This window comes from Tauraco erythrolophus, chromosome 5 (genome assembly GCF_009769465.1).
Source record: "Tauraco erythrolophus isolate bTauEry1 chromosome 5, bTauEry1.pri, whole genome shotgun sequence".
NCBI lineage: Eukaryota > Metazoa > Chordata > Aves > Musophagiformes > Musophagidae > Tauraco > Tauraco erythrolophus.
This window is the reverse complement of record NC_141469.1, coordinates 68,289,467-68,311,396: the sequence shown is the minus strand read 5'-3', so window position 1 is coordinate 68,311,396 and position 21,930 is coordinate 68,289,467. Positions and strand designations below refer to the sequence as shown.

The window sequence follows — 21,930 nt, the reverse complement described above, 5'->3', positions numbered from 1 at the left end:
CTAGAAAGAAATACATAGCAAATATGCTTATCAGAAAGAGAAATATAGTGCAGTTTCGTTTATAGTGAAATAGAACTAATGTCTCAGACAAACAAATGCATTGGAGCTAATTTCAGTTCCATTAAGAGTGACCAATTATCTGTAAGAGAAATGTCAAACATGCCAATTAGGAGGGCAATATACACATATATAATACTATATTATATTAATACATCTGGAAAGGCCATGAAACAAGCATCTTTTGGAGTGAAAAGAAGGCAACATTCCTCCAAATTCACTTCTTGGTATGTCAATTGATTCTTGCAGATCTCCTTCATTTCTGTGGGCATTCATCCCTTTGTACAGATTTTCTGACTCTGCTGTCTACTATGAGCACGAACTTAAAGCACAGAGACAGGGAGGGAAAGGGAGTAAAGACTTCCTTACCCATTTTCATCCCATTTTCACCCGGACAGAATTATGCTTACTCTAGTAAATATAAGAGGACTGAATAATCTAGATAAGAGCCACAAAGAATCTGAAAAATGGCTACCATGCCAGATTCCTGTATATGAAGCCTAAAGCTCAAGAAGTTTTACAAGCTCTTTCACGAGGTCGGGAGGTAACAATTTTTTGTGCCTCTTTATATTTACTGTTAGGGTCTTCCCAGGTATAAATCAATTACATAAAAAAGTGTGTCTTGATTTCTGTTTAACACAACCTGGTATGTCTGTCTTTGTGCTCATTGTTCTTTTACACTGTATTTCTTTTCTCCACGGGCCATCACACCACCCCTCCCACCTTTTGCCACGACGTCTTGTTCTCGCTCAGTGGCTGGTGCTGTGCCAGCAGAGTGCACCTGCCAAAGGCTGGAGGTCTTCTGCGATGCTGCCAAATTGCGTGCAGTCCCCTCAGTCTCTTCAAACATAACCATAATGTAAGTAGAGCAGAAAAGTGGTCTCTTGCTCTGTTCAGGTTTGACAATCAATCCTGCAACTTTTTTCACTATAGCCTTGTAATTACGACCAGTTGGCTCAGCTGGTGCTTGTGAAAGCATAGAGTATCTCTGTTGACAAGCCCTTTAATGTTTTAAGTACAGATTTTCCTTGCATAAAAGGAGACAAAGAAACTAAAAAAACTGTGTGAAGTGATCATTTCATGTTTGTAACAGTGGTTTAGGCTAACAATAGTTTCAAGAAATCTAAAGAAATCTTTGAAAGAAAAGTTTCCATTTAAGACACAATGATTAGGACCTTTTTATTATTTTATGATTCTGCCAATATTCCTAGTTTATATTCCTGCCAATAAAGTCAGTAACCTTGAACGCAGTGGAACTACCTGCTTGAGCAAATCTTTTTAGTTCTCATTTCATGTCTCTGAATGCACCATTATTTAAAATTATTTATTCTGGGCTGGGTCATCATACAGATACATATATGTAAGCCAAACTTTTTGAAGAGATCAGGGAATGGTTGATACTGCTCTTAGTTTGCACATCACTGTTTGAGAGGCTGTTTTCTGTGTGATGAGCAGAGGGCAGCATCACTTGTCCTCACCTGAGGGTCTTCCCTGTAGAGCAAGGGTACGACTCTTTCTGTTCGGTACCAGTTTGGGCTCACCTGTGGCTGAGGTTCTCCTTGTTGGGTCCGTGTTCAAATACAGAATAAAGATTGACATGGAATGTCAAATATATATTTAAACTGGCTGTTGGCTCAGGGTCAAAAATAAACCCAGTTCTAGCTTTAGAAAAAGCAGTGAATTGGTTTAGCTGGCTCTCAGGCTAGAATTTTTCTAATCCAACCATGCCCTGAATGACTTTTCTTCTTGACAGGACACTTGAGTTGGAGCCCAGTGGAGATGGGGACATAGGGACACATGCACTGGGAACTAAGCTCTATATGCATTTGAAGTTTGAAATAAATCTGTGGTTTAGTTTATATTCAAATCTTTTTAACTCTTAGATTTAACTATTATTTTGTCAGTTTCTGACTCAGACTAACAGAGCTAGCATATTCAGATGGTTTAATGTTGCTTTTATTATTTAGCAGCATGAAAGCTGCTCTTACTGAAAAACAGAAGTGGCAGCACTGTAGGAACCTGGGAGAGTAGTTTCACTGTGTGCATTCCTTCCTACAGGTCTCTTCAGAGGAATCTGCTAAGGAAACTTTCTGCTGACATTTTCAAGAAATATCAAGACCTTAAAAATCTGTAAGGGAGTGCTTCAACTTAAAATATCTATTTAGTGCCTTAAATATTCATCTTCTTCCTCTCACATACACACACACAGAGCTTAACATCCAAGTGACAACTCTCATTTTATACTCAAAATTCTGTTTTGTCTTACCCTTCAGTACCTCAACTAATTGTGCAACCTGTTTGGCTCAGATAGCTTGATTCAACATCTCTCTTTTTTTGAAAAACTATGATTTCTGTATATTTAATGATTTTATGTTAATTATTGTATACCGGAAAAATGCCTAACTTTCATCGCGTCTTAAGGAAGTTAATATTTCTAATGAATAGTAATATGCCAGAAGAAATTAAAGTAACTCAGTCCATTTATTCTGCAAAGCAAAAGTTTGGAAACTTAAACTTCCCATCGTCATAGGAAGCTCACTCACATGGCACTTGGTTTTACTCTAAGTTATGTCTGGTACCAATTTGATAATGCCCCAACTAGTCAAATTGTTATGGCAACACAGTAACGCGTTGTGTTTTATGAGTGTGACATATATGTTATTCAAAAATCATAGCCTTTAACAAGTTTTCTTTATATAGAATTAGTGAAATTAAGAATTAAAAGCAAAAGTCTAGAGCAGGGCTCCTACGTCACCAATTCAGGGCATTTAACATTCCTAGAAAACTTAATGGAGTGAGAGCTTTATGGAAACTGTGCTGTACTGCAGCACCATCTGGTGTTCACAAGGCTAAGTGCCATTTATGACTTTAAAGTCCTGAAAGATACGTTTTTGTTAAAAGAAATACATCCATATCTATCTGTACAAAACAGGTGTTTTTAATATGAATTTCACACCTTTCTGATCGATAACTGTACATTTTCAGAAATCTCTTGAACAGAGTTTGATAGGAACCCATTTGTAAAAGCCGATGTCAGATTTCTTACTGAATGTGTCCGGATGCTTTATTAACGTAATTTAAGTGAAAGGATTGCTGTTTAAATATTACTCAGAGAATAACACTATAATGCTTAAAATTATTTGAAAATTATTTAATGTTTGCAATGATAATATTTGAATTCATTATTTCATCAAAATAAATAAAGAAAAACAAAGAAAACGTAAGTATACTTTAGTTTGCAGAAGATTAGTAAGATTTGTTTTACATTTTTATTATACTATGCTAAAACCGCAGCATTTTGAAAATTGTCTGATACTTTAAACAGAAAATTCAAAAATGCATTTTAATTTTACGTTTGCCATGCAAAATTTTGCTTGTAGGAGGGTTCTGGATAAACATAAAGATCAGGTCACATAGGTGAGAACTGTGAGGTTAGGACCTAAAGCAGGAGATCGCAAACTACCACTTCGTTGTTCATCTCAGGCAAACCAAGCGTCTCCTTAAATGGATTTCATAATTCTGCTGGGATGAGGGAAGGTATTTCTTTTAAAACGCCTTTGCAGTCTTTCCAGTTATAGCTCTGAAATGGTTACTGTCAAATTTATGGTGTAACAAGTTTGGCAGCTTCTTTTCAAGTATCACATGCGCATTCGGTTTAGTTGATATATTTAATGGGTTATTTCTGCTTGCTTTAACTTTGCATGCTTAGAGAATTAATCGTTTTCGGGTTTATATCTTCTTAGCTATCTTCAGAATAACAGAATCAGAGCTGTATCTGAACGCGCTTTCAAAGGTTTATACAACTTGACAAAACTGTAAGTATTGCTTTTCGAATATTGAAGTAAAAAGCAGCGACTCTGAGAGTCATTATGGATGGCTCTCTCACATTTGATTCAATATTAGGAAGCTGCAAAATGGTCCATATCTTTAACTCAACGATTGGATTGAGAAAGCAAAGTTAGGTTAAGAGTTATCTGTGCAAGTTTATCTGACAGGACAATACTTTGAAAATAGAAGTGGGCTTCATACTTCATTCCTGTTCCCCAAACTCTCAGAATGGAAGAAGGAGACAGTACAGTAGTTCCCTTGCAGAAAGTTGGAGAGAATGAAAAAGGAGTAAAACAAAAGCGAGTGCTTGTGATGAGCGAAAACTCTTTAACTTTGTATTTTGATCTACAGAAGCAAACCAAAGTAGCCAGTATTGCTAATGAAAAGAACACTTTTTTTTCTTTATTTTCAGCAGCTTTTTCAAAGGTTCTTCTAACTTGTAAGGGAAATGCTCAGTGAAAGAGATGACATAAATTGCATTTTTTCTTTCAGGGTTTTTTTTTCTGCAACGTTTTTAAAAGGAAAATTTTAAAATGTCGTACCTCTTATTTTTCCGTCATAGAAGTGTGTTGATTATTTGTTATTATAGCTGCTGTTATTACCTTCCTAGACCATTATATACCTCTCCTCCTTCATTTCTCAGCCTTTCTTTTTCCATGATTCTGGTATCTACATTTATGACTGACATCCTTAGCAAAGACTGAATAGGATCCTAGGAATATTCATGGAAAGAATCACTCCACAGAAGGAAAGTGGGAACGGCCTAAAATATGACACAGTGAAAATATTTAGCTTGCTGTGTTTTCTTATAGATAAGACAAAACGTTCTACATAATTGCTCTGAAAGTCCTCACTAGAGAGATTCCCACCTTGCTCTCAAAGAAAGGCATGAAAAATACAATAATCAAAAATGATAAATATGAATAATTTTAGTGATATTCTGATAAACTATCAAAGAAAAAAAATCTTAAAATTAATTTTAATCATCTGATGCTAATTAATCATTCCATTAATTTATCTTTGGTTGGTCTTGTTTTAGATACCTGAGTAACACAAGATAACCAGTTTGAAGCCTGGCGTCTTTGCAGATCTCCACAGACTTGAATGGCTGTATGTTGTTTTCCTCATTTGCATGTTTATTTTCTCAAGGAATAACTAAAGCAAGACAAAGAAGTATTTGGATTGCTTTCATTTGTGCATGTTACATTGTGCAAGGTAAAAAATCCAACTGACTTTGGTGAGAGCAGAAATTAGTTCCTGGGCCTTAATGGCTCCAATGGCTGATGACTTTTACAATACTAAATAATGTTTATTAGGAATTGCTTGTTACAAATGAATGCATGAAATGACTCAGATACCATACAAAAAGTAGAAAGATAATTTTTGGGGCAGATCTTTCCCTGTAAATAATGCCTAAAATATCTCAGACAAAATGACTGTCATAATCTGAAATACTGGTTTATTACTGCTTTTCAGGCAGATGAAAATGAAATACTACTTTGACTCAATAAGTTATTAAAAATAAGCAAATAATAACATGCTTAGCGTTTTTCTGTGTGTTTGGAACTGTTGGATTGCCATGGAACACTGTTATGTGGTGCTGCTTTGTTTTCACAGAGAATCCATTCAAAGCATTTTGATCAAAGAACTTTACAAACTCACAGGAAAACACTTTTTTCTAAGTTGAAAGTAATTACTTTCTCTAAGTTTTGAGGGGTTTTTAATTAAATTATTCTGAAAGGAAATTAATTCAATGAATACTCTGACCTACTAAGGAGTAGTGCATTAATTTTTTAAGTAGTTTAAATGGACATTTGAAGAAACCCACTTCTAAGTATGTTACTTTTTGTCATCTGTTCAATTTTAGGCTGCAGTCAATTATCAGTCTGACACATGATTTGCTCTAATTTACAGGATAATTGAAAATAATAAGATAAATCGGATCTCTCCATTAACATTTTACGGACTCAAATCACTTATTCTCCTGTAAGTATGGAATAAAAATCAAAAGTGTTATCTAAAAGAACAGAACAGAAATGGCAGATATATACAAAAACCTTTTATAAAGCCTGTGCTTGCTCACCCTGGAGTAATGGCAGCACACCTGTGGCTTTTCTTACTCCCAGGTAAATTGTCTGGAGTAGGAGGATTTTGGCAGCAGCGGACATGCGGTGTCTGGAAAAGTATAGGGAGATGGGTTGGAAAAATGGTAAAAAGACAATGTGGAAAAATGGAAAAAAAGATAATGCCACTGAGAGGGTAAGGAGGTGCTACAGCAATGGGTGCCAGCTGTCACTCAAAGCCGCAGTACAGGTCCCAAAGCTCCTGCCCCCAGCAGTGGCCCAGCCTCCCTCCCTGAGATTCTGTCCAGTCTCAAAAATGAGGGATACTCTTCCCCTGCAGCCTGGAGGGAAACCTCTCTCCATATCCCACTTCCTCCATCACCCATAGAAGTTCCATATTACGACCCAATAGCTAAATATTTGTATTGACTTGCTGTGTTTTATTTTAATAGCAGTGAACACCTTTCCTTTATCTGATAATTAACAAGTTAAGAATAAAATACCACTCCACAGAATGCCACGGGGAAAATATGTGGAAGTTTAAGAAAAATAATACTACCTTCAAGATTATGAGAAACTAATCAAGCTTTGATTGTCTTTTTTTCAAAAGTACAAGCATGAGGCGTGATATTTTTCTAAAATGTAATTTTTGGCAAATATAGCCAGCTATACTATTTCTCTTTTTTCCAGAGAGATGATGAATAATTCTCTTTCTCGTTTGCCTGATAAACCTCTGTGCCAATATATGCCAAGACTAAACTGGCTGTAAGTCTACCTTATTTCACTAGAAAAATATTATTTTATTGTCTTCGTATGACATTTCTGTACCACTTTTTCTAATGGGACGCTGAACCTTGCAAAGTGCCTGCTGGGTCACTGCAGGGTTGATGACCTGAAGTCATCAATCAAGTGTGTAGAAATATTATATGTCTGGTTCCCACTCTCTTCTGTGTAGTCATGAAGTTCCAGTAGTGTTTTTCTTTAACTACCTTAGAATAACTACCTGAATTTATTTTCAGTGATTGATGTTTTGTTTTTATATCCCAGAGATCTTGAAGGCAACCATATCCATCATGTAAGAAATGTCACTTTCATCTCCTGCAACACTCTAACTGTACTGTAAGTAATAGGATATGCTAGTTAGCCAGAGTGAAATACGCTTATGCTGAACAGTCAAGTGATTCATTATCGCTAATACGAAAGTTTCCTGTGTATCATGGTTATTTAGATCTCAAAGATATTAAATTAAAATGTTTAGGTTTAAACGAGTGCCATATGGAATAACTACTGCTTACATTTATAGCAAAGTTTGGTATTGATATACACAACTACATTTCGCTGAAGTGATTTTGACTGATATTGACATATAGAAATTTCTTTCTTACCTTTTTACTTGGAAGGAAGCAAAAAGGAAGCAAAAATCTCGTAATAAAAAGCAGCAAACATACAAAATGCATAGCTTGTTTCTTTGTTTTCAAGAGTTTGATTGGCTGGTTAGTTGGCTGGCTCATCAATTTTAGAATTTTCCCCAAAGTTTCTTCAGTAATGATGTAATCATCTTCAGAAAATCCTTTCTACTTTGTCATAGATTAGTAGGCTACATGGTACCTGTCACTTTCAAATTTTAACTCTTGTGCAGTACCCATATTCGTGGCTTTCTCTTTGCTTTTAAAATCCAGGTTGTTCATTTAAGGAGCAAACTCAGTGGCAGATGAAATATGAGTGAAGGAAAAGTTGCACAGCCACGGGTCTGTGCCTGAGATGCAATTAGGTCACAAGCCTTCCAGTCCACTTAATCTTCCTCCTGCCCTCAGTCAATTTATTCCAGCCTCCTGTGGGGGGTGTGTGTATATATATATCATATACATATATACACACACATATATACATATGCACGAATACATGTCTGTATAGGGAACAAATGTTATTTACCAAATGGTGAGCTTCTAGATACAATTAGCTTGTTAACTGAATTGGACAAATATTTGAAGATGCAGAGAAGACAGAATTTTTAAAGTTTATAAAAAGCTTTCTCCAAAACCAAATAGATGTCAAGAAGCAGCAACATAAGTTTGTTTTACTCTTTCAGGGTGATGAGACGAAATAAAATCAGCTCTTTAAATGAAAACAGCTTTTCTTCTCTCCAGTTGTTAGATGAATTGTGAGTAGATTTTTTCTCTTACTTGTACAAGTCATAAAGTTTTATAATTTATATTGCAAATATCATTTATCATAAATTTATCATAATTTATCATAAATATCATTTATCATAAATTCTATTTCATGTAACATGCTTTGAAGTTAGCACCAATCCTCAGGTTTCTTTCTATATATTTAACAGGCGATAAAATACATAGTCTGTATCAATAATATTAGAGGTTTTGCACACAAGATCATTATGTTACCTGAACAGAATATTAATTGATCCTACGTCACCACAGTCTACAGTGTCTTTTAGAACAGTTTGCCAGTTTCAATCAGACTGAGACCTTTACTCCCCTATCCACAGTTCCTAGGATTTATATTTTGTGAAAATGAGGAGCAAGGCAGAGAGAACTAAGGGAAAGATGTGCTAGTTAACCCATGGGAAATAATTCCCATCAGGAAACAATATATTTAACTTATTTCCAAGCTCCTACAACCCAAGTTAAGGGTAATTTACTTTCTTTTTGTTGTACCTAAAATAATAATAAATTATGTACCTAATTGCTTATCTGAACTGACTAGATCTGATGGATCTAGTTTCCCAACTTGTTTTAACAGCATCCTTTCATAGTCCAAGTTTCTGATAACCTATATTATACATAATATCCTGTTTGGCAAACAGAATAAAACTGTGTGTCTTGAAACTGCAAAACTGTTCAGTAAAATTACTGAGCCTAGCAAGAACTTATTGTATCCTACCTGTGGCTGTTTCTGCAGAGATTTGGCTAGCAACAAGATTGAATCACTTCCTCCATATATTTTTAAGGATCTAAAGGAGCTTTCACAACTGTAAGGATTCTTGATTATTATTTTTATTATATATAACTGTATATTACTCATTTGATATGATGCTTTCAGTCGTGAATGCTGGGAATGGAAAGAGCACCCTTGTTTGTATGCCTCATTTAAGCTCTGCCTAAAAAGTTCTTATCCCAAAAGTAACTCTACATAACATGTTGCCAGGAATAGTTTCGTAAAAGATGTGTATTTTCATGTCTCAAAAGACAACAAGTTCAACTTCTACTGTCATGGTTTAACCCCAATCAGTAACTGAGTGCCACACAGCTGCTCGCTCACCCTCCCCCACCCTTGGGGAATGGGGAAGAGAATCCAAGGGAAAAAAAAAAAGGAGATTTGTGAGTTGAGATAAAAACAATTTAATAATTGAAATAAAATAAAATTAGAAGTAATAATGATTAAAATAATAATTAAATGATAATATATAAAAATTAATATATACAAACAAGTGATGCACAGTGCAATTGCTTGCCACTCACTGACCAACGCCCAACCCTCCCAGCAAGCAATCCTGAAACAGAGAAGTCCTGAAATCACAATCCTGGAAGAGCGAGAGCCCCAAAGAGAGATCCAGGGGTGAGGGGGGAGAGAGAGAGGGAGAGAGAGCACGCCCCCCAGACTTCCCAGCCAACCTTCATCTATATACTGGGCATGATGTTGCATGATATGGAATATTCCATTGGTCAATTTAGGTGTCAATCTTAAGTCTAAGACCATATCATAAGCCAGGAGTTGTGGACCCTTTGTCCTGGCCATGCTTCCCCCCAGCCTGTTGTGCTCCTGCACACTGGCAAAACATGGGAAGCTGAAAAGTCCTTGATGTCTCAGTGCCAACTATAAACATCAGTGCACTAGCAACATTTTTTTGTAACAAATCCGATATGAAATCCAAAACACAGAGCTCTTCTAGCTACTAAAAAGAAAATTAACACCGTCCCATCCAAAACCAGATCATCTATCTTTTTCTAGATCTTGCTAGTAGACACAAAATGAGCTATGCTAGCTATAGCTTGAGAAATGAATAATTTGATGGGAATGCTGAATGTGATACCAGGATTTGGTTCTAAAAATAGATCATAAACATGTAAGACCATCATATAGATACTTTGTTTGCAACAACTTTTGTCCTCTGAAAGAGTTCCAAAAAAGCATGATGTATTGCAAAACCAGAAAGACAGTGTCTCTTTTTCCCATGACACATATATAGGCAAATTCTCAAACGCTGCTGTAGGAAAGTCCCAGTCTTTCTTACATAATCTGAAAGAGGCACTAGTCACAAAATGTAAGATCCCTACAGTGGAGAGGAGGTGGTATGTGGAATAATTTCTTTATATGCTTTTCCAGCATCCTTGGGATCCATCACAATACACTGCAGGAAACAAGTGTGTAAAGCTGCATTTATTGAGTGTGCCCATTTTAGTTACAATATCAAAAGGAAAACACAAGGAAAAGTTATAGGGAGAAGAAAAAGGGAATGCATCTAGAAAAGCACTCTTGCACAGTGGTGGCATCTAATGATAATGTCTACTTTTATATTCCACTCCCTCTATCTCTTGAACTCACATGAATGATTATGAAAAAATAAATTTTAGCAACTAGCAAAATCAATAGTAATTTATTTCAAAATGAAAGCAATTCAGCTAGGTTCTTTTACTTGAAAGACAAGTCCGGAAAGTTTAATAACTAGATATTTCTATAGCTGAAACCTTTAAGCATCAGGTTGGGCAAGGCAGTTGCACGTGTGTGTGTGTGTACACATGGCAATAGCATGCCTGTGAAGCATCCGACTACTCTTTCCACTGGCTTAACAAGCTGAATAACTCTAAATGAATGCTACTGTTTGCAGTTGGAACTGCCAATTGTACAAGTCCTTCCTACAGGACTGGAAAAGCAAATGGGTTATGCAGTTTGACTTTTTACAACATCTTTTTAAGGAAGATGCACAAAGTTACTTATGTCTATGTTGTATTTACAGGAACCTTTCTCACAACCCCATCAAGAAAATACAAATAGACCAGTTTGATTTTCTAATTAAACTCAAATCCCTGTAAGTATCAAGTTTTTATATTTTAGCTATATTTTCTTTGTGATTATGCACACGTGCTTCAGAAGGACATGATCCAGAATACGTTTTGTAAGAAATCGCCCTTGAAATAGTTTATAGTTATGTTGATGATCCTCAACAATTTAAGCCGTGAAAATAATGACTAGCAATACTCAAGCTTTCCTTCTTGAAAATACCAGTTTCATAATGGAAATTTTTCCAACAAAAAGAGATCGTAAAATCAGCTTAGAGAAGGACATTGCCTTTTCTGCTATTACAGAATAAGATTAATGCAACTCTCGTTTGGCCTTGCACAGTTTGTTTGCAGGGCTTAAGGGTCATGCAAGGTTCAGTTGGGGCTATTAACGCCATGGGCAGGTACCATAAGGGTATGTAAAGACAGGAACAAAAAAGAGATTTGGTATATGTACAAGTTTGGGGACATATTCCCATCCTTACAGAATCTACTGCCAACACTATGAGAAGAACAATATAAACCAGGTACAATTCAGCTGTCTTGTCAGAGGGAGATGGGAGTTTCACAAATTTTTTTTAAGAGTTTAGGGGCAGTTTTTGTGGGTGCACTAACACAGCAGCTCTAACTTGAATTCTGCCAGCAGAACTCTTCCTAAAACTGTGCGATAGTGCAGTGACAATCTTGCAAATCTGAAATTATCATGCAGTAGATTTAAGTACATCTTCACATGCCACTGCACATGTGCAATAACCAACTTGGTAGAGCACAGCATTGGTTCTTGCCAGTCATCATTTCAAAACCTTAGAATCATAGAACAGTTTGGGTTGGAAGGGACCTTTAAAGGCCATCTAGTCCAACTCCCCTGGAATGAGCAGGGACATCTTCAACTACATCAGGTTGCTCAGAACCCTGTCCAACTTGACCCTGAATGTTTCCAGGGATGGGGCATCTACCACCTCTCTTGGCAACCTGTTCCAGTGTTTCACCCCCCTCATCATAAAATATTTATTCCCTGAATCTAGACTAAATCTACCCTCTTTTATTCTAAAACCATTACCCCTTATCCTATTGCCACAGGCTCTACTAAAAACGGTTGTGGAGATCCAAAAAGAGATGTTTCCTTGGATAGGAGTGTAACAGGAGTTGATGATTTGACGTCTGAGCTGTAGCCAGCAGTGCACATGCCCTTGTTGATCAGTCCAGCTTCCTCACAGTGATTTGGAATCCAGTGGCCAAATTCAACTAAATTTGGTAAATGGCTAACAATCTGAAAATACTAAATCTGTACAAGTTTCATGAAAATAAGCAGCAGAGCTTGGAAAAGAATAATTAATTACCTCCCTAACAGTCAGGCTACAGCATATCCTTTATCCATTATTTAACACCAAAGAAGTCAAGCAATTCAGTGACCATGACCTTCCTTCTTTTGAAGTTAAGAAAGTTATTAAATCTTGAGATAGATCTATAAGAAACTGTATGTTACAGCAGTTTGTAGAACACCACTTGCCTTTTTGATAGTTTGAAATAGTAAGAATAGCTGGGGAAAGCACACCCTAAGATTCATTGCAGTTCCTAAATAAAACTAACACACTTCCATATTGGGGGCTTTTTTCTTGTCTCCTAGCAAAACTGCCCACTAGCCCAAAGCAACTAGCCAGCAAGGCTGGTGCCTTCCTCCACTTTTGCCTAAATGTGCTCAGAACTCATGGGAATATTGCGTGCAGAGCCTTGAACATTGAATTCAGATGAGTCTCCCCCAAAAAAAAGAACCAAAGACCTCTGATCGGTTGTGATTTTGAAGACACGTTGCACATCAAACTGATGGATGGGGTGGACTAGCAGATTGCAGAAACTGAAGTTCTGAAAAAACAGCTTATGTAGTTACACTTTACTGATCTAGCACTGCAGGGGAAATAATAGTGCCATTTTCAATATATTAAAAAAATAAAATAAAGTAAGAAATCCTGTCTGTGTGTCACAAGAAAGCCAGCATTCTCCCTTACATGCCATGTTCTGTGTCCCAGCTTCCTGCTGCTCTTGACACAATGAAGATTGAATTCTTGCAGTGGTTTATCTAATACAGCCCTCCCTAGGATAAAAACCAGAAGAGATATGTAAAATAGTAATATTGGATCAAGCTATTGTTTTCCCAGAGATGATGAAAGCACATCAGTAGAACAATACTTTGGAAGGGCAATGTAATAATCGGAGATGGCACTGCTGAGAGCAGTAAAAGAGCCACCTTCATGATTTTGGAAGAACAGTGAGTTTATTAGAATTAACTGCAATTCATTTTATTCCTCTTCAGCTTTTAGCAGACTTTCTGTCAAGTTTCAAAGGGATGACAGGTTAGATGTAATTAAAGTTTGTCTCTAGTTGCATATAATCATAGGAACACAATTAAACACTCATAAAGTTTGTTCTTTTACTATTGAGTTTCTATTGCCTTTTATTGAGAGTATATTGTTTACAGCAGCTTGGAGGGCATTGAAATTGCAAACATCCAGAGGAGAATGTTCAGACCCCTTAGAAATCTTTCCCACATGTAAGTAGATTATTCCAGTTTCCTTCTTTGGTCTGAATTTTACATTTTACAAAATACTGGATAATTGAATACAGAAGTGTATGAAAAGCAGCATATGAGCAGTTGTCAAATTTCGACAGTTTTTAATTAATTTTTCTTGCAGAGTATGTTTTCTGAGAAGTTACTAGAGAGTTTTGATATTCTGATGACTGAACTAGAACCATCTCCTGTTTTTCTTTCTCACAAACAGATATTTTAAGAAATTCCAGTACTGTGGATATGCCCCTCATGTGCGCAGCTGTAAGCCCAATACTGATGGGATTTCATCGCTTGAGAATCTTTTAGCTAGCATCATACAGAGAGTGTTTGTCTGGGTTGTATCTGCCATCACCTGCTTTGGAAATATTTTTGTCATCTGTATGAGGCCTTACATCAGATCAGAGAATAAGCTCCATGCCATCTCAATAATGTCTCTCTGCTGTGAGTATTCCACGCATAGAAGTAAAAACCCATTGTTTTAGTCTGCTCATAGCACATATATTTATTTTATTATAGTGACATATTTCCAGCATTGGATTAACTGAACTTTCATGCTGTTGTGACTGACAATACAAAATGCTGTACCTTATGCACCAGGAGGTCTCGTTAAACATTGCCTTTGGCAGCTGATAAATTCCAAAAGTTTCATGTTTGATTTTAATGCCGCGGGTATTGTGACAAATTACCGCTTTCTTCAGCAAGCAGAAATAAAATTCCAAATTTTTCAAAGGCTCATAAATCTAGATTTTACTATGCATTTTTGAACAAATAGCGATTTGCGCGTGTAAATATTGTGTTCAAGATAATTATTCTATTTTTCACACGAGCAAAAGGTTACTTATGTAAATACAGAAAATCAATCACTCCTAGCTCCCCAACATTAAGAGTTAGGGGGATTTATTTTAGTCCTAAAAGCAAGACAAGTTTATGGACAAACTGTCTAGCAGTAGTCACTACAATCTTGAGCACCTTGTCTCAGTACAGGGGAGTCTGTAAGTATTTCACAAATACAATTACTTGCATTTTGAAAGTTAATTGTCAAGCGTACAAAACGATTGCAATGTTCCTAAATGCATGTCAGTGATTTTGAAACTTAGTTGTTTCCATGGGAACAATCTGAACACTATGCAAACCTTCTGAATACCTGAGAATATCTAAATACCAAAATACCTGAGAAGCCTTCAGCTCTATGTTGACAGCTCCTCTTCCCCTACTAGTCTCAGAAGACTGTGCACATCAGTTTTGAACTAGCACAAGGTGGACAAACCAAAACTAAACTTCGAATCCAGCAGAGATGCCCTACTCAAAGCAAATTATCTTAAGCCAAACGTCAGTATCAAAAGGAATATGATGTAATAAAAAAGGGTCACAAGAATATTTCTATAAATGAAGTCGTATCTTTTTCTACTCGCAAACCAATTTTATCTGAGCTTCAAAAAATCAAGTTGGAAACAAGTATGAAACATAGACTGTCAGTTCAAATCAGAATTAAAACAAGAAAAACAAAAAAAAAGAGGAGTAGAAGTGAATTATACTACCTTAATTGTAATTCACAGTAGCATTCCAACTATTATATTGATTTTATATCTATCTATTAGCTGACTTATAAATACGTACTCATACAATGTGTGTATGTCTGTTTTCCAATATACATATACACAGAGAATGGGAAATTCAGATGTGTAAATAATGATGTTAAGCACTGTGCCCACAGGTGCTGACTGTCTGATGGGAATATATTTATTTGTGATTGGAGCGTTTGATCTTAAATATCGCGGAGAATACAACAAGCACGCTCAGTTGTGGATGGACAGTATCCATTGCCAACTGGTGGGATCGCTGGCTATTCTGTCTACAGAGGTGTCAGTCTTACTGTTGACTTACCTGACTCTGGAAAAATACATCTGCATAGTTTATCCTTTTAGGTGTTTGAAGCCCAGAAAACGCAGGACTATTTCCATTTTGGTTCTTATCTGGATAATTGGGTTTGCTGTTGCTTTTATCCCACTGAGCAACAAGGAGTTTTTCAGGAACTACTACGGCACCAATGGCGTCTGTTTTCCCCTTCACTCAGAACAATCAGAAAGTTCAGGAAGTCAGATTTATTCTGTTGTCATTTTTCTAGGTAAGTTGCGTTTCTTCTTTATATAAGATTAGTGCTGCATACACACTTAATTTTCAAACAAATAAGGTAGCTTTGCCGTGATGTTCACATCCCATATTTAGATGCTCCATAAGCACTTAAAGACTTTTTCCAGCCTAAATGTTCCACTGTATTAGGTAGATACTTACATATCTTAAAATGCATGAAGGGCTGAGAAAGTAGAAAGAAATTAATGACCATTAAGTTCCTGAATGAACAGATTTTGTCAGGGAAGTAGAGCAACGATAAGACCAGAGGAGAACTACGTAGTTTGGATCAGATGGCAGTCATTTATCAGGCGACGATGAACGAAATAAATACCTGAGGAGAGGTGAAAATTCAGTGTTCAGGTGAAGACAGACTCAGATCTTCCGGCCGCTTCATTCTATGGCACTAGCAGTTTAGATGAAACATTTTTCTTTACTGCCCAGCCTGTGCAGACAGGTGATGTGGAAATTATAACTAATTTTAACTTCTTAAACAGGTGTAAACTTGGCAGCTTTTATCATCATTGTGTTTTCCTACGGGAGTATGTTCTACAGTGTTCACCAAACAGCTATTACGGCTACTGAAATTCGGAATCATATTAAAAAAGAGATGATCCTTGCTAAACGTTTTTTCTTCATTGTGTTTACTGATGCACTATGTTGGATACCCATTTTTATTTTGAAACTCCTTTCTTTACTTCAAGTAGAAATACCAGGTATGTCCTTTCATTTTTTTGTGAGGCTGTTTCGACTGTATCTGTATGAAGAGTGTTGCTTCTACTTTACAAGAGAAAGAATTGAATAGGTGGAACCATATTACTCTAATGAACTTATATATCTCTATATATGTACATACAATATAATTAACTGTATAGTTTTACTACTGCATTGAACTATATTACTATAATCATCAAAGATTAGTCACCTTTGAGTCAGTCAAAAAAAAACCCTGAAATTCAAATCGTTCACATCCATCTTCATCGAATATCTATAAAATGTACAAAATGCATTTGAAATCCAAGGCTGAATTGCATTGGCTCTTCTCATCTTATGGCTTTTGCTGGTTCTGTTGCCTAAATACAGCTCAGGACAACATAGTGTTTCCTATCTTGATTTGACAATACAATTGTTATCCTGAAAATTTCTTTCTTTTACAAAATGGTACTTATATTTCAAAACGTTAAGTTATATAAAGCTCTGCTTATCTTCTTACTCTGTGAATATATTCCCATGTAAAAATAGCATAACCTAAAAGAATAAAAATTGCAGCTGATTTTTTTCTTTCTCTTTGCAATGCCAGTACATGCCAGAAAAAAATAGCCTCTTTATGCAGGGCTTGTAAACCCTGTTAGAAAGAACAGGTGAACATGAACAGTATCAGCAGTAGCGGATTCAGACTCAACCCACAGATACCTTTTGCAATACTACATTGGCGAGAAAACATTTTAGCTCAGAGGATTTTGTCTTATGTGCAGACACCAGGAGTGTTAGGAGTTACCTTTTCAAAGTTTTGAATTGCCTTTCAAATATCTGAAAGTTACGCTGGTTATGCCAAATATTTTCAGTTATTTTAAATCTTCTAAAATGCTTCTTCATGAAGTTATCAAACCACCCGAGAAATTTTAAAGAAAATATTGTGAAAACTAGAAGCAGATGTAATCTGAGTCAAGAAATCTTGAAGAAATCTTGCTGAACGGCAGGACGATCTTGGGTTCGGCAAATGAAAGTTCTGCATTAGATAAACCAGATTAAACAGCAATTATTCATTTAATAAAATTAAAGACATCACAGAGAGTTGTCTAAGTCCACAGAAGTTTTAAACCCCACTTGATAACATTTCTTTTTCTTTGGGGATACACTATGACAGCTTTTGAACTAAGCATCTACTTGTTTCCAAAGCTGTAGACAATGTTATGGGCATCAACAGGAATATATTGATATTGCAACAAAGTCGTAAAGCCAGAGAGGGGGGGAAATGGAGAGGGAATTAAGCTTTTTGTACCGCTTGGAACAGTTCCATAATTGTTTTAGAAATCAAACAATGCAACGGAGTGGGCTCAGTAACATCTTTCAGCACTTTAATCCTGTCCCTTCTCCACCTGCCCGTCAGGTAACAAGCTGACGTATCTCCCAAAGGTAAGGATGAGATCAGGGACATTGTTAGGATCGGATGTCACTAGTCACGGGAAGAGGATGGGGAACAGAGATGGCAGGAAGAGACAGGGAGCAAAGCAGAGACAGAAAGTTTAGAGGCAAGAAAACGAGGCTCAGCCAGAACAAGAAGTGTACCAGGGAAAATAGGGAGCTATGGTACAGAAAAGCAAGAGGGCGAAATGGAACTCCTGGGAGAGTAAAAAATGTCAAGTTTTGCAGGGATTCCTGGAAATAGAGGGATGTAAAAGGGCAGTGCAAGTGTAACAGTGAAAAGAAAAAGTACCTGTTGTGACACGGATTCAGCCTAGGAGTGCATGACCACCCGTCTCACCAGGAAGCCGTGCTGCATGGGCATCCAGTGCTCACATCGATTAACAGGTACAAATGCTGGAATGCATATTATGGCTGCTTTTCTTTTTCCCTCCCTAAGGTACCATAACTTCCTGGGTGGTGATTTTTATACTGCCAATAAACAGTGCTCTGAATCCTCTTCTCTACACTTTGACTACACGACCTTTCAAAGAAATGATTCATCAGGTTTGGTATAACTACAGACAGAGAAGATCCAAAAGAGGTAAAGGCAGCCAGAAAACATATGGTCCGTCGTTCATTTGGGTGGAGATGTGGCCAATGCATGAAATGCCGCCAAAGTTAACAAAGCCTGTGCTTTGTACAGACTCCTCTGATGCTTCAGTGACGACACAGTCAACAAGACTAAATTCATACACGTAAATAAATACATTTTTGAATCTTCACGGTGATGTCTGCACTGTGAGCTTCCCATCAGCGGGCTTACTGCTTTGCAGCAACGAGGAAAGATGAGGGAGGTGTGACACCTGGGTTCAGGGAACCAAGGCAGCAAGAAGCGGAAGCGGTGTGTCTGTCTGCAGGTAGAACTGACACAACAATAGTTTCACCATCTCGCTACAGGACCTGACGTTTTGACAACTCATCCTAGAGCGGAATGAGAAGTCGGTTGTTTGGTTTTCTCCTCCCAGAAGCCAGGAGTGGGGGAAAAAAATGAATTGTCATTTAAAACATCTCACTCTGAAAGCAGGATGTTTCAAAATTATCTATCTTTGAGAAGAAAAAAAAAGGTTATAGAAGGTTATCGTCATTTAACTTTTTTTTTTTTTAATTCTTCATTTCAACAGCTGAATATTTTTAAGACCCCAAAATTTCTGACTGGCTCTATTTAGGCTGCGTCAGCTCTTAAAAGCTTTAGGGAGCGACAGCCCTAAGAAAAATATTTAAATTTCATAATTAGACCAGTTTATTACATTTGTCAAAGCCAAACAAGTGAAAATTTTATTCCTTTTAAAAATTTACAAACCGTTTAACTCATGCAAAGAAAATCCTGAAATTGCAATGATTGTTCTAATTCAGGCAGAACCAGAACTGTGAGGAAGGAAAAAAAAGAAAAGGTTTTTTGTCAACTGAGTGTCCCCCAGCTATTGCTGGTGGAGGTTTTCCCCTTCAGAAGAGAATCCTTCCCCGGAAACACCGGACTGAGCATCTTAACATCTGAATGCTGCTCTTTTGCTCACGGTTTCTTAATGGGCTACCACCAGTAGCTCCCCACAGCTTGCAGACTTCAGCAAATTTCAGTCTTAAGATGTCAATCTTGTACCTGGAATAACGGGAGACAGAGAAATAGAAGACATAATAGGTGCAACGACATCCACGTTTTGATCACCTTGTGCATCTGATTGGATGCATTATGGTTAAAATTATTTAAAGAGTACAGCCATTCAGCACTTCCTGGGGCATTATTTTACTTCCCAGCATTACAAGGGTAAAAAAAAACCAGATTTATCCCACATGAAACAATCTTTTAGAGGCAGTTCCTCTGTGTACACTTAAAGAAGAGCAACTTTTCCATTATGAATTACTACGACTTGCCTAGTTCTTTCAGTACCGTACTCACAGTCTGATGGCCTAGAAGCCCACGAAGGCAAAAGAAATGCTTCTTTTGCACCGATGATTTGAAGCTTTTTAAAGTGAAGTTAAAAGATACTTCCAATTTTGCACTTAACTTCTTAACAGCGTAAGAAGTAGAATTAAAAAAAGTGTGACTCACACTTCAACTGTTTACAGAACTTTGGATTATCTTGAAATTGAAGATTGTTAAGCATCTTGTTTCCACTACTGTACGTTTTATTCAAATAAAAGATATCTGCTGAACAAAACAACTTCTTTTCCAAGTTACTTAACAACATTTTGGGTTGTGGGGTTAAAAGCAGCCAAGTGAAGTCCTGCCACGTGGACTGCCTTTAACTGGGGCAGTTAGAAGTCAGTTTAATAGAATTTGTGTACTCTGAGGGGCCAAGCCAGATTCTCAATGACTGTAACTACTTTTGATGAGAAATGCAACAATGTCTGTCCTTATCATTACTTCTGTCTTTCACTTAAGTTGATCACGGACATATTCAAGGTCATCTTTGCTTCTACGAGTCACATAAGAATACCCATTATATCAAAATTTTTTGTAACAACTTTATTGTTTTGGTAAGAAAACTACAGTTTGTCTTTTTAAAAGTTCTTCTACCAGTAAAAATAAGGCTAGCTAGCTAATAAACCATAGTACAACCATGCTTTCCTGCAGCCTCCCGTTGCCTTTCAGCATTACTTTTTTCACATTGCTCTGGTAAAGGTAGCGGAGTTTCAGTACAGGTATTTATTACAGACTAGAGATCTTTCAGACCAAAAGGTTCTGTTAACTGTAAGCTCTAGGCTAACTAACTAATCACTGCTTAAGGCAAGACATAAAAAAGGACCAAAAACTGAAAAAGCTTTAACGTGCTTCCCAAGAGATGGGTGAACACATTTCACAGATTCTTTTCTAACCGATGGAAGATTTTACTTATTGTTTGAAATAATCTATCCTTTCAGTAAACAATGCTGCTAAACTTCTACCATGCAGAGATATATGGTCCATCATAAGGCACTTTATTACAGCAAAAGATAAGCGTAAAATTGCTTGCAGTAATCAACCATCTTGCTAAAAATCTGCAGCTTTAAAGAAACATATTGCAATACTGCTAAAAATAGTACAGTTTAGGATATGTGGCTTATCTAGAGCTCATAAATAAGCCACAACTTGCCATATGATCCCATCCTCAGCACAAAGAAGTGTGCATAGAGAAAAACTGAAGTTAGTTCAGCAAGTTTCTCTGGAGTTGGCAGGGTTTCCACTGGTGACAGCTCTTAAAAAGGAGGGCTGGCAACACCTCCTCGCAGGACACCACTTCCTCACCACTAATGAGTTCTGAACATACCACACATACGAACTTTGCATCCACCACATTAGCAAAAAAAAGACAAGGGAGAGTATTTCATGTATGAGATCGCTTGAGCTGCAACGCAAGAGTCCAAAAGTCAAAACTGATTCCCTAAACAAAGTTATTTTACTCAGTGACTCACACACAACATCCATACAAGTCATCAAGTATTGCTGAAAGAACTCTGGGCTCACAGGGAGCTGCTGAGGCAAAACAAAAATCCACGTGAACTCCCTAAAAAAGGTCGCTTTAAGAAAACCCTCGTTCCAGTCCGACAGCAGCGGGCAGCTCAGCGCGGAGCCGCGGCGGGGGCAGGGTCAGCCGCTGGGCTTCAGGGACTCGTAGCCCTCCCTCAGCAGGTCCCGCCATGTTCTGAGGAACCGGGCGTTCTCCGAGCACTTGGTGGCAAGCTCCTCCACCTGAGCCGACACGGCCGACGTCGCCTCCAGGATCTTCGCCAGCGAGAAAGCAGCCTGAACGAAAAGCAGAAGGGTCGAGGGTCGCCGACGCCCGCCCGGCCCCACCGGGCGCCCTCTGTGACGGGACTCCCGCCGCCTGCCCGCCCACCCACCGCGCCAGCACTCACGTCGCCGATCTGCATCTCCACCTCCTCCAGCAGCTCCCGCGTATCGCCGGCGGGCAGCGCCGGTGGTCGCGACCCCTCGCTCCCGCCGCGGGTCCTCCGAGGCCCAACGCCAGGCGACCCCTCGGACCCCGCCGCAGACGGCAGCGGTCCCGCCTCGGCCATGTCCCGCTCCGCGCCTCGGCCCCGCCCCCCGCCCCGCCTCCCGCCCCGCCCCGCCTCCCGCCCAAGCTCCGCCGCCGGCATC

General features: G+C 37.9%; 2 protein-coding genes across 2 annotated transcripts in view; one reads left to right on the top strand and one right to left on the bottom strand.

The window, feature by feature from the left end:
- Positions 1-18,551, top strand: part of RXFP1 (relaxin family peptide receptor 1) — a 36,264-nt gene extending 17,713 nt beyond the window's left edge. The window contains 16 exon segments of the mRNA XM_086612495.1: positions 811-916; positions 2,116-2,187; positions 3,801-3,872; positions 4,925-4,935; positions 4,938-4,995; positions 5,800-5,871; positions 6,639-6,713; positions 6,996-7,067; positions 8,038-8,109; positions 8,871-8,942; positions 10,927-10,998; positions 13,446-13,517; positions 13,747-13,976; positions 15,250-15,660; positions 16,163-16,381; positions 18,250-18,551. Of these exon segments, the coding sequence (XP_086468621.1) occupies positions 811-916; positions 2,116-2,187; positions 3,801-3,872; positions 4,925-4,935; positions 4,938-4,995; positions 5,800-5,871; positions 6,639-6,713; positions 6,996-7,067; positions 8,038-8,109; positions 8,871-8,942; positions 10,927-10,998; positions 13,446-13,517; positions 13,747-13,976; positions 15,250-15,660; positions 16,163-16,381; positions 18,250-18,551 (1,988 nt within the window).
- A 1,798-nt stretch (positions 18,552-20,349) lies between these two features.
- On the bottom strand, positions 20,350-21,872 carry C5H4orf46 (chromosome 5 C4orf46 homolog). Its single transcript, XM_086612200.1, has 2 exons — positions 21,687-21,872; positions 20,350-21,573 (listed from the first exon to the last, which is right to left on the bottom strand). The coding sequence occupies exons 1-2, from the start codon at positions 21,846-21,848 to the stop codon at positions 21,418-21,420; spliced, it is 318 nt and encodes a 105-aa protein (XP_086468326.1). The 5' UTR covers positions 21,849-21,872; the 3' UTR covers positions 20,350-21,417.
- Between the last annotated feature and the right edge of the window lie 58 nt (positions 21,873-21,930).

Coding starts and splice junctions, on each gene's coding strand:
- C5H4orf46 (XM_086612200.1), bottom strand. CDS start 21,848: ATGGCCGAGGCGGGACCGCTGCCGTCTGCGGCGGGGTCCGAGGGGTCG. Junction 21,574..21,686: donor TGGAGATGCAGATCGGCGAC/GTGAGTGCTGGC, acceptor CTTTTCGTTCAG/GCTGCTTTCTCGCTGGCGAA.